The sequence below is a fragment of the Gymnoscopelus braueri genome, assembly GCF_963280865.1.
Source record: "Gymnoscopelus braueri genome assembly, chromosome: 4".
NCBI lineage: Eukaryota > Metazoa > Chordata > Actinopteri > Myctophiformes > Myctophidae > Gymnoscopelus > Gymnoscopelus braueri.
This window is the reverse complement of record NC_137605.1, coordinates 26,748,630-26,761,965: the sequence shown is the minus strand read 5'-3', so window position 1 is coordinate 26,761,965 and position 13,336 is coordinate 26,748,630. Positions and strand designations below refer to the sequence as shown.

At 41.5% G+C, this 13,336-nt stretch overlaps 1 protein-coding gene across 1 annotated transcript; it reads right to left on the bottom strand.

The window, feature by feature from the left end:
• Positions 1 to 11,390: 11,390 nt before the first annotated feature.
• On the bottom strand, positions 11,391 to 12,407 carry LOC308084716 (free fatty acid receptor 2-like; the record flags this gene model as incomplete). The annotated part of the gene is made up of 1 exon (XM_080427547.1): positions 11,391 to 12,407. The coding sequence occupies one exon, from the start codon at positions 12,405 to 12,407 to the stop codon at positions 11,391 to 11,393; it is 1,017 nt and encodes a 338-aa protein (XP_080283673.1).
• Between the last annotated feature and the right edge of the window lie 929 nt (positions 12,408 to 13,336).

Sequence of the window (13,336 nt, the reverse complement as noted above, 5' to 3'; positions counted from 1 at the left end):
ACCTAGACCATACAAACCAGAGCGCTCTGGGCCAGAGGGAGATGGGATGATAGTAACCAGACAGTGAGCTATCCTTTATAGGAATACAGGCAAATACTCATGTTTCAACGCTCAATCATGCCCGCCCCAAAGGATGGCATACCACAAGTTATTTATGGTTGCTCTATATGAATAGCATTTACATAGCTTTGATCACAAATACAGTATATGGCCTACTAATTGTGGAGGAATTTATAATAACCCTCTAGGTAGGCAGAGGATCAGTTATTCTATAGTTAAAAGAAAATATTGTTCGGTGTATAATTACATCCTGCACACCCTGGTGTGAATGTATTGATTGATTGACTTATGTAGTCGAACCATGTGGTGGCAGCACTCAGATGTATGAGATAAAGCTGTGAATGCTGGGCATAGTTGCAGTCATACTGTATGTGGATGACACTGTTTCTTATGTCCATAAATATATCCATTTTAGAGTATGGGCTTGTAAAGTACTTTGACATTGCATTCAACATTTCAATAATCAACAGAGTGGAGTTTAGCACCCAGATGTTAGAATTGATAAGTCACAGAATTTGTTCATCAACTGTTGGTACAATAGGCTTTAGTGACATTTTGAAAAGAGGCCCATGGCATGGTGGCAAAATATCAACTGGAAGCAGGTGTGAATGTAGTCTTCTCTTGGTTTTATACTGGACCATAGCCAGCTCTACAATACCTTACCCTACAGAGAACAGATCCTTGACAGACTCAATTCAAAACGCAATGGTTAATCAATACATTCGACAGAATGGCTTTGGAATAGAGCAATTTCTCCCAGGCCTGCACTACCAGGTCCTCAGAAGCAGGATTGATCAAGTGTCTATGGAGCAGCCTTAGAATAGAGAGCATAATTCATCATGCTTGATACAAGACACCCCTAATTGTGCATTGATTTTAGGCCCTTCCCCGAAACTATTTGGCTGAGCTATAATGTCAGCCGGGTAAACTGTGTATTCAGAGGCAGACAATGAAGAATTAATAATTTAGCTCTTCTTTTCAAGTCAGTCCAACAGTGAGGATTGTTTCCCCCTCCCTGCGTTGCTGGTTAATGCATGTTTACCATACCCATTTGCTGGGGTCTTACATTGCAATACACTGCATTATATTTGATTAAAATGATTGAGATGTTGGTTTTGAAAGTGTCAGTATTGATACTATGTATCTGCATCTGTCTGACACATACAGTCACTTGTTCGATGTACAGTAGAAGGCAGAAAGATAAGCCAAGGGCGAATGATGGAAATATAATAAATGAGATGGGAAGAATTTGTATTTCATTTATTTATTTTATCGTGAGAGACTATCAGCATAATATTCTGTATTCATATCATACAGTCTGTGCCAACAGGAGTTGACATGCAGAGTAACAGCTGGATTATGGCTTAAATCCCTCTTTGCCCTTTACAACATAGCCTGTTTGAGTCTTATATTTCCTAAAAATTGTTAACCCGTAATCTACAAGGACGCTCACTTCTCATGGGCAAAGTTAATGTTGTGACTCTTTTAGGCACCAGTAGTTTGCCATGTCTACAGCTAATGAGCTTATCGACAGCATGTTAGGCAGTACTGAAGCAGAATAAGGCTTTGAGAACACAAACATGCTTCACACCATTGCGCATGCTTCAGACGTCAACCGAACATGATGTTTTCCTCGGGTCAGTAAAGGATAAACCTGACATACTGTACAGGTTGGTTCATGGAGAACTATGCAGCGAGGCAGACACAGTAGGAGCTAGATAGATAGATAGATAGATACTGTAGATAGATAGATAGATAGATAGATAGATAGATAGATGGACTGATTGACGGATGGATGGATGGATTGGTTGATTTTGTTCTCACATGTCATTCATTTACTGTACATATTTAAAGCAGCAGTTTGGGAAAAGATGCAGCTTGCTTGGCTTTAGTGTGCTTTAGTCATGCCCACCTCCTTGCTGTAACCACAGATGGTGTCTTGTCAATCACTCACCCTATGAATGCAAGCGTCTGGCTAATTAGCAGTGTTGCTCAATTCACCAATTGAGCATCACAGCATGAAACAGGGTGGCATAAAAACAAGCAACACAATGGAGGAATCTCGCCCACTATGCCTCCTTTAGTCATTAAGTCGCCCACCTCACATCACCAACATAGAGAGAGCCCCATTACTTGGCCTTTCTGAATCAACAACCCACGCCTTGGTATTTTCCTTGTCAATCAAGTAGGGGGTAAATATTGGTGCTGCTGCTGAGGACTGTAAACTTGGAAAAACTTGCCTTTCGCTTGCTACAGCATCAACTAATGTTTTTTATTGTTTTATTATTTTGCATTGATTTTTTTTATCCAGGTATGAGGGGGTAGGGACTCTGTTTAGATGAAGCCACTAAGGCAGAATATAGTAAGTGTCTTATTAGCCTACTATTTTTGCAGGTTGTACTACATGGCAAGGCTGTGTGATGGGGCAAGGCTAACACGCACACATGCATTGAATGTTAATGGAAATGTCATTTTGATTAATCTGGAAATTAATAACGTATGAGTCCAATGCGCTACATTAGTGTGAGGACGTCTTAAGTCTAATTGACACTTTTGTCGCATGGTGATGTCGCTTGCCAAAAAAATATTTGGATGATTGGGTGAGCAATACCATCATGCGACAACATATAAATCAGGCTTAAATTAGGTTTCACCCACGTCTCTCTCTCTCTCTCTCTCTCTCTCTCTCTCTCTCTCTCTCTCTCTCTCTCTCTCTCTCTCTCTCTCTCTCTAGCTCTGTATCTCTCTCTCTCTCTCTTTTGCTGTTGTTAGTTCCTGCCATTCCTGTCCTTCTGCTCTTTTTTAATGGAGACAACATGCCCGAGTACATCAGTTATGCCCTGCCACTCTCCTTTATGCCAGGGTTGCCCAACAACTGTTGCAGTGTGTGTGTGTGTGTGTGTGTGTGTGTGTGTGTGTGTGTGTGTGTGTGTGTGTGTATGTGCGCGCGTGTACGTGCGTGCGTGCATGCGTGCGTGCGTCAGTGCGCGTGTGTCACTGTGTGTGTATGTTCTAGCCTACAGTGCATGTGTGTGTATGTGTATTCTGTGACATTTTCAGGGCAGTCATTTTGGTTTTGTTCAACCCCAGACCTCAGTTTCTTCTCCTTGCTACTGTATGTATTACTGTGTGTTTTAAGCATCTTGTCAATGGAACCACATACTGTAGGATATAGTCACTGAACAGATGAACTAAACATTTGTCTTCCACCCATTATGTTTTTGTTTCTTCTCTGTGCTGTCAAGTGATGATTAAGCCTCTTTTGATTAATTCAATTGCCAATCTGTCTGACATTTATTTTTTTCTCTTATTTTCTTTTTGGGAATGTGTATTTTATTTATGTCTTCTTTCTTTTATTTCTTTGTCTTTTTTCAAAATCCATTAAGTGGAGTTAAAATGATATCAAATGGAGGGAGAGAAAAAAAATAAAATAAAAAATCAATTTCGTTTTTAACTGAAGTTGTTGTGTGTGGTCTGCTGCTGTTTTCTGGAAGCTTCTTGACCTCTGTGGTTAAACCTGAGGTAGATTGCATCAGTTTGTCTTGCACTTCCTGCTGAGAAAGTTCTTGTATGCTTTTGTGGTGTTTGCAGTTTTGTCTTTGAGACGTTTTCCTTTGCACTAGACTGGCTGCTGTCTGTTTAATGCTATGTCATCAAAAATGCTACTATGCAATGTCAGGTAACACTCTAGGGTCACCACGTAATTGTTCTTTTTAAAATTATTATAAACTATTATTCTAATAATTAAGGAACAGCTAATTGCTTATTCTTCAGTTGGTGCCAGGGATTGAACATGCAAGGGTATAGGTCAGCCTCCCTACCTCTTGCCCACTGCTCATTGTTTTAACAGCGTGGGCATGGCCATGGCATCTCCAATCCAGTGGAGCTTCCTTGTCGCCTGTGTATGGTATATAACATCTAATATAAATAAAGTAAATAAATACAAACTTTTATTTCGATAGAAAATAGGAAGAATTCTACTTCTTTCATTTACCAATTAACCAATCATCATCATCATCATCATCATCATCATCATCATCATCATCATCATCATCATCACCACCACAAACATACTGTTATAGAATATTCATAAGTATGTTTTGGGAGTGGCTCAGGAGGTAGAGTGGCCGCCTGGGAAATGGATGGTCCCCTGTTCTATCCTGGGCTCCCCGAGTTAGAGTCGAAGTACCCTTGAGCAAGACACTAACTGCTCCCAATGAGCAAGTTAGTGCCTTGCATGGTTTCCTCTGCCGTTGATGTTGTGTGTGTGTGTGTGTGTGTGTGTGTGTGTGTGTGTGTGTGTGTGTGTGTGTGTGTGTGTGTGTGTGTGTGTGTGTGTGTGTGTGTGTGTGTGTGTGTGTGTGTTTTTGTGCATGCGTGCGTGCGTGTGTATACGTGTAAGGCGCATTGTAAAGCGATTTGGATAAAAGCACTATAAAAAACAAACATAGCCCCAGGCACAACAAAGGGTTAATCCTGCCCTGCCTGTACCGTTCTCTCTTGGTGTACACACCACACATGCACTCGCCCACTTGTGAAGAATATGGTGGAAGAAGACTCAACGGAGTCTCTGATTCGAAACATAACATGTTAGTATCATGTTGAGTATCATGTAATTAGGCCACCATAGTATTACCATAAGTAATCATAGTTAGTAACATAGTCAGTACTATAGTCTAGTCAGTACCATAGTCAGCACCATAATACTAACATTGTACTGACATTATACTGACATACTAGCATGATACTTTAGTATTATGTTAGTATAAGTATCGATACTGACATGACACTGATCATGATACATGATACTGACTATGATACACATGATACTGACCATGATACACATGATACTGACCATGATACTGACCGATACACATGATACTGACCATGATACTGACTATGATACTGACATGATGCTGACCTACACATGATACTGACATGATACAGACCATGATACAGACCATGATAGAGGATACAGTGTTGTACACAGTAAATAAATTGTTACCGTTGCTGTTGTTGTTGCAAATAAAGTAAATAAATATAAACGTTTATTTAGATAGAAAAGGAGAAGAATTCTACTTCTTTCATTTACCTATTTAACCAATCATCATCATCATCATCATCATCATCATCACCACAAACAGCACCATAGTCAGTACCATAGTACTGACTACAGTATGGTACACACAAATAAACAATCTGTGATGGTATTGTACACTGTACAATGTTATCAAACCCTTAACACTGATTTGCTCACAGTGGACAGTTGTCAACATTGAATATTCTTTTTAAAGCTCATAGCAGACATGTGCCTAATTATTTTATGTACGCATCTACAGTATATATGACACCCACACTCAGCCTATAGAATAATTGAAAACGCTTTTGCTTTGTGTTGCATTGCTGTTGCTGTCAGCATGCAGACATGGAACCTATTTTTCTGCCAAGGCTGTGTAGCTTTTTCACTTAACAGGCTCTGAGATTTGGGTTTGTGTTGAAGCATGACCTATTAATGAACCATCACCCCGAGCCACAGAGTGAACTTGGTGAAGAAAAAAATGTAAAAGCTGACATCAGACTTTTAAAGCAGAGAGGACTTCAATCCCCAGACGGGCTGAGAAATTATTTCATCACTCAAGCTTGATTTGAGGAACAGCACCATGACAAAATTGCTTTACCAGTGTTGCTTTCTTTTGATGGCAGGACCATTATCAGGTCAGTGTGACGTTTATTCCATCTTGTGAAGAGTTGCGTTCCAAAATTGCCCTTTTTCAACAAAGATATTAAATATTTTACACAAAGATCGTATAGTCACCATGAGCATTCATTCATTCATTCATTCAATCAATCTTTATAATGATGCCAAGATTACACTGTGGAAAATACAAACAAGATCAACAAATAATATCAATATCAATTAGATCAAATACAAATGCAAGCCAAAACAAAACAGTCAAAACAAACAAACAAACACACACAACACACACACACACACACACATATACATACATACATACATACATACATACATACAGTACATACAGTACACACACACATACACAGAGTAATCAGTATGAAACTTTGCTGTATGATGACAAGAAATAACAGTAAAACAAAAACAGTAGAGTGAGCGTACAGATTTAGTCATAACTACGGTTACCTACTGTGGCCAAAGATTGTACATTCTTTTGAATATCTACATGTATTTTCTTCTTTCTGGCCAAGAAGGACTGAGGTGTTTTAAATTTCTTCTTCAGGTCGAAAAATACTGACATTACAAAAATGAGAAATGTATTGTTGGGATGAAAGACATAGTTATTTTAGAAATGTCTATCTATATTGGGTAAAAAATATATACTACATTGTTTAACAAATTAAAGGTCTATTTTTGGGTAAGTTTTTGTCTGTAAGATTTAAAATGTTCCATGATATTGTTTCAGTGGTGACGGCTCCTGCCCCGACAGTGACCTCGGAGGGGTTGCGGGTGAGAGAGTCCCCCCCTTCCCTGAATGTGATGCGGGGTGACACAGCAACCTTGACGTGTCATTTCACAGTTGATTCCCCCAAGTACGGGGTGCAGTGGTTCAAAAAACTGGAACCGGAAAGGCCAATCTCGAACTCATCCAGACGGTTCCTTGTGGAGAAGAACCAAACTTCGTCCTTGGTTATCCATGCGGTCACACTGGAAGACGCTGGGTGGTACTACTGTCAGGTCAACGTCCTGAAGAGAGATCCAGAGATGGGGAATGGCACAGAGCTCTCAGTCCTGGGTGAGAAACAAATGACTCGGATAACAAATGAAGGCGCCGGGTGTTACGACTACATGGTTTATTGTAATTCATTAGTATCGCTCAGTGTTGTTTTTGTTTGTGGGTTGACGTTGCGCCGCTTGTAATTATCTCTCATTTGTATCCTTTGAAGAGTAGAGCAAGGATGTTTAGTGTGCTGCAATTCGATTTAAGTGCTCGTGTGGGCTATGCATCTCCATAAAGAGACTGGCTGGGCTCTAATCTATAAAAATTCAAGCCATGTGAAATTCCCTGTGAGTTCATCTTTTTGCCTGAGCAGTTTCATGACAGATCTAGGAATAATCACCCCGGTGCCATGCACTGCGGCTTGTATTGATCTTTCTCTGGGAATTGAAACTCGGCACAAAACAAGGCAGGGAGGGATGGCCAAATTATTATGTGGAAATCCCTCATGCGGAAGAGAGGCTTCCTTTTAGATGTTCTACGGTTGCTACGTTGGCTCTACCTCTAATATATAGAGATATACAGTATAGAGAAAACCATTTACATCTACAGTGTATGCAGTGCTGTAAATCATAGCACTGCCGTATATTTACATTTTCATTAACTTTCCTTTCTTGTTATTCTGTTTAATGTCATTATTTTGGCTTTGATTTATTATTTTGCTATCTACAGCCACCATTGTACATCTGATTATTAATTAATATTGTTAGTTGTTATTGTTGCTGCTGCCATTATTCACAGAGCTCTGACACTCTCTGACTGCACACACTCACTTTCTCCCTTATATACACTGCTAGCATCACCTTCAGCCCCCAGAATCTTCCTCCAGATTCCTGCTAACCCACAGGAGGATCAGTGGGCCCTCCTGTGTATCACTGGGGGATTCCACCCGAGCCAGCTGACGCTCACCTGGACCTACCAAACCGATGCAGATATCGATCACCTGTCAGTCGGCAACTGCACACTTCCATCTATCAATCATCCCATTGACCTCTTTGTGGGGCTGCTCCCAGGAGCCCCCGCTTCAGACCGGCAGGCAGCCTCTGTGCTGAACTCCACATCTCAATATCCACCCGAGTGTTTCCAGCTGATGGACAAACACAGTCAGGAAGTGTACCTTGTCAGTGTTCTGTCCCTCCCACTGAGACAGTCCCTGGATGCTGGGATCACCTTTATCTGTGGCGTACACGACCACCCAGCTCTGAACACCACGCTGTCTGCTCCCTTCACCTGGGGTGAGAATCTGAAGTAGAATATCTGTATTTGATGGGTAAATTGTGCGGGTACAGTACTGTATGTCACTGAAGCAAGCCCTGGTGTGATAGGCTCACTGACACTCCAACGAGTCACGATGAGAGCTTGTAGACCGGTTATTTTCGGCACAGCACACCATCATACAAGCAGGTATAAATCAGGCTAGAATGAGTGCATCGTGGAGGTGCAGATCACTGTGCTATCACAGAGTTCATCGTTTATGTCAATTATTATGTGCTGTTCTTTATCATACTCGGCAGAAACAATCACAAGGAACAACATTCACATTTTGTCCTTTAACGTAAAATGTATGTACAAATAAATAAATGTGTCTTTGCGATATTAGATATGGTCACACAAATCAAACTGAGACATAGTTATGCACTGAGTCTCGGCCGGCCCTCCCGCCCTCCCATTAGCCAATTTCAGTATAGGATTCATTGCGTCTGCATAATCATGATCAGTATCAGTATCATGTCAGTATCATGGTCCGTATCATGATACTGGCCATGATACTTACATGATATTGAGACACAATGACCCGTACCTTATTGACACAATGACCAGTACCATGGAGACACAATAAGTCAATGAAAAAAAGTCTAGGATGAAATCTAAAATAAATAACGCATAACGACATAACGACAAAAAACATTGACTTAAGTACAGTACTCAAGTAAATGTACTTAATTACTTTCCACCACTGAACAGGACCACATACCATGAGTCACTGGCACAGTATTTTCCCCGCTGCGTTAATGTGGGTCAGACATTGATCATTCCAAGGCAACGCATTGCCTGCAATATTGCATACTTGAGTGAATTAACGATTTCCCCCAATCGATGTTTAAACACCTCTTCTCCCTGGGAGGAAGCAAATGTCCATCAAGTAAAGCCAGTTCAACCTTCCTGATTTAATTCTGTCTCGCTCAATACAACGAGAAGTCTGTACTAATCAGTGTAATTTTGTTGTTGCTGTTGTTGTTGTTATTTGTCACCCCAAAACGCCAGATGCTTTCCCTAATGAGGTGATTGCATACCTGAATATTCTGAAGATGTGTATCTTGTCCGCAGTAACCATGGTGTTTTTACTTGAAGGTAAGCAATACATTTATCAGATCAAATCTTACACCAAGTAGTCAAGAAAAACTAAGAGAATATGTGTGATTTTGTCCTCACAGCACTCAAACATTGTTGCATGCGAAAGAAGAGGTCTCTGCTGTGTGAGTATACCCCGAGTCACGTCTACCTTTGGCAAACTTGCTCGCGCATGCACGCACACACACACGCACGCACACGCACACACGCACGCACGCACGCACGCACATGCACACGCAGATTATTTTTCTTTAAAGTCATATCTCGTTATCTCCATAACTGTTAAACAAAAAGTCAGTCAACAAAATGTTGCAATCCATATTTGACCGTCTACTGTCTTCCAGATAAGACATGAAACACATGAGACAACAAAAAGGAGGACTGCGCTGCTTTGTCTGGCTCATCTCAGCAGACCAGCCCTTGACAAACAGCATTGTACAAATTCAGATCCTGCATCACCTCCAGAGAAGAATGAGAAATGAGCACAACTACCACTTAATGTCATGTCAGACTGAGTGTGCCATCAGCTCTGTCCTATATTATCGAAGTTGCTGTCACGTTCAAAATACCCTGCTCTAAAAATGTTGCTGGTTTCACATACTGTGCTCTCTACCAAGTGACGCAATGGCAATTCTTTCCCGTACATTGTAAGTGTTTTAACTTTGTGTCATGCTGAGTGGAATCTTTGCTTGGTGAATACATAGGACCTTACAGTAGGACCTTTTTGTAATCATTTTAGCATCATTGTATAATTGTACCATTGTACTATTCTGCAAACTGTTAATAAAGTATTCAATCAATCAATCAATGAGGATTCGCTAATTGTGTGTGTGTGTGTGTGTGTGTGTGTGTGTGTGTGTGTGTGTGTGTGTGTGTGTGTGTGTGTGTGTGTGTGTGTGTGTGTGTGTGTGTGTGTGAGAGAGAGAGAGAGAGAGAGAGAGAGAGAGAGAGAGGGAGAGAGAGAAGAGAGTTGCTGGTACTATACTGTAAGTAACTGCATGAATATATTAGTCATTCACTCAGGTCCGTAGCGTACGTCAAAATGAATGCTTCATGCACGATCTGCCTGTCAAATAGATGCAGTAATCAGCTCAACCTTATAGCTGAAGTCTAATCCCCTAGATAACAGGATTAGAGGTGATGTGAGTGTTTCCTGGTGTGATAGGATTGTTTATGTTTGCGATATGTGGGGTGTGTTCTCAATTCACATATTTGATAAAGAGGGGTTTACTGTATATTTTCTCCCACTCACACTGACAACGATACACATGTAGGAACAATAACTGTACTGTATATAAATGGTTAGCACAGTATTACATTCAGGGTATGCAGATGTATAAATACATAAACAATTATTGACAGGCACTCAAAGCTGTAACCATTTATTTTGCAATAAATGTGTTTATATTTACTTACCGGCCCAGAAAGAAAGCTTTTGTTATAGGCTACATGTCTTTTTATAGGGATAACAGAAACCATATCCCGCTCAGTTCACCATGTTCTGATATCTATTGATAAAACAAACATGACTCATTTCATAAATTCATACAGTATGACGCAATGGATCTTTACTCATTACCTTCACATTTAGTTAAACCTTCTTTTTTTTTTTGCTTTAAATCTCTCTCTCACACACACACACTCACACTCACACACACACACACACACACACACACACACACACACACACACACACACACACACACACACACACACACAGACAAACAGAATTACCTTCTACATAAATACAGTACATTGGTGATATTTGTGTGAACTGCTTATCTCTTATTTCTAAGAGATGACGTTTGAAGGTGTTGCTTAAATAGTCCATTTGTTGGCCTCTAGCCAAGCTCCCGAGAATGTCTGTTTGGATAAAGGAACCATAACATTTCACCATCTTGCAAAGTCTAATTGTCATTTAAGTCATTTTTCATTTGAATCTGGCAATCCACAACATCGCCTACACATCTGTATGGGCGAAGCATAACTGAATGGCAGCATTAATGTTAATCATTTCAGGAAACTGTTGCAGCCTGTTCTTTTTTTTTGCTCCTCAGACAAAGGTCCACATATCCTGTCTCTAATCTGAGTAGGAAGTTCACCAATGGATGATCAAACATCGCAAATGACACCTTCTCACGTGTAAAGGTAGACATTTCCTGCTTCCAGGAACAGTGAAATAACAAATTAGTGAAGTCAGCCACTCACGACTCCCATTCAGTCAGGTCAGATAGCATTGATCTCCTCTTGTTTGGGTGCCTTATCTTTTGCTGTCTTGGTAACTCCCTTCCAAAGGGACTGGAGCATGTGACAAGACGTGCACATTCGACTCTTCACCCCCTTCAACACGCTTCCCACAGTCCCTCTCACAGCAGCGGAGGAGAAGTAGAAAATAAGGGGGTCCAAGCAAGCGTTAAAGGTGCTACACAGCAGGGCCTTGTCTCTCCAATCAGGACTCTTCCATGTAATAAAACCCACAACGTGGGTCATATTGTAGGGGCCGAAACACAGGGCGAAGACCACTAGCGTTCCCAGCGCCATGCCTATTGCCCGGAGACGCCTGCGTCTGCCGATGTGTTGCAGCCTTAAGAGAATCCTGATGAAGTTGATGTAGCAGAAGCTGCATATCAGGAAGGGAATACAGAAGAGCACCACGCAGAGCTCCAACCTGACAGGCAGGAGGACCTTCAGCTGTGCCTGCGTGAAATTCTCATAACACACCTCTACCGTGACGTGGTGCAGCAAGCTTTCATGGGCCGAAACATTAACCCCTCCGTTCAAAGGGGGGCTTTCAGAGCCGATTAGCGGCATGATGAAGACGATGCTCAAGTTAATGATGGAGAACATCCAGAAGAAGACGCTGGCGGCCACGGCGTACCTCGGCCGCCGCTTCAGGGTGTGCTGGATGGGGAAGGCCACGCCCAGGTAGCGCTCCACGCTGACGGCGGTGAGGAAGAAGGTGCTGGTGTAAATGCACATGTAGAAGACAAAGCCGGACATGGGGCAGAGCACGAAGGGCATGTCCCACAACATGTTGTTCATCACCTCCTGCATCTTGAAGGGCAAGAAGAGGAGGAAGAGGAGGTCGGAGATGGTCAGGTTGAGGAGTAGTATGTCGATGGGCGTGGCTTTTTGCCTCACCTTCCTGCTGAACGTGTAGAAGGCGAGGGCGTTGGCCGGGAAGCCCGTCAAGAAGGTGATGAGGTACACCGACAGGCACAGGCCGGTGTGGCACTCCTGCATGGTGGCCTTGATGCTGGACAGCCAGTCAGTGCTGAGGCGGGGATGTGTCACATCACGTCTTGGACTCACGGGGGAGATGAAAGCACTCCACCAAAGGGGGGTTGATCTGTCAGACGGTTTGAGCCTTGGGAGTCCAAAGAGTATTATAGGTTGGCGGGCCTGGAACAAACCCAGTAGACAGTGTGGGTTTCCTGTCCTCTCATCGTCTCCTCAAGGGCTTTGAACTCTGCAGATAAGGGAGAATGGGAAAAGATTAGCACGCTCACGCTGACACTTGCACTTAGAGTTCACTGCAGTCATTTATTTTTTGTATTTTTTCATAGTATTCTTAAGCAGATTTGCTGATGTTTCTTCCAAAATTTGATAGAAAAACAAACAAACAAAACGATTGAATATTTAAATTTAAATGGAATAAAACAAGACAAGTTTCAAGGTTTATTTCAGTGGCCCAATTTGATGCTTTGCCAGCAATACTGGAGACATATTAAAAAGGAACCACCAATTCCTGTTACCCAATTGATCCTCACGCACTCTGCCCTCGCATCAAGGGTTGAATTATGTTGAACTCACATGAGGAGCGCAGTGGCACTAGTAGATGTCATGTCACCACACAGAAATAAGATCCAAACAAGAGCTGATAAAACTATAAAAGCTTAAAAGCAGTTCCTGGTGAAACTGCATGGGCTCGCTCGCTAAAAGCAAGTATAAATAGCGTTTTAGAGGAATGTAGAAATTGAATTAGTGACAGAGTAAAATATTGATATAAAAGCGTGTTCAAATAAAGAGCATTTGAGTGTAATGTAACTTGCAAGGTATAAAATGTTTGAACATAATTAGTGCTTGAGTGGATACTTTATAAATATATTGAAGAAATAACGCATTTGAGATGAATTAATCTTTAAAAGTATGAAAAGTTTAACTTTTAGCAG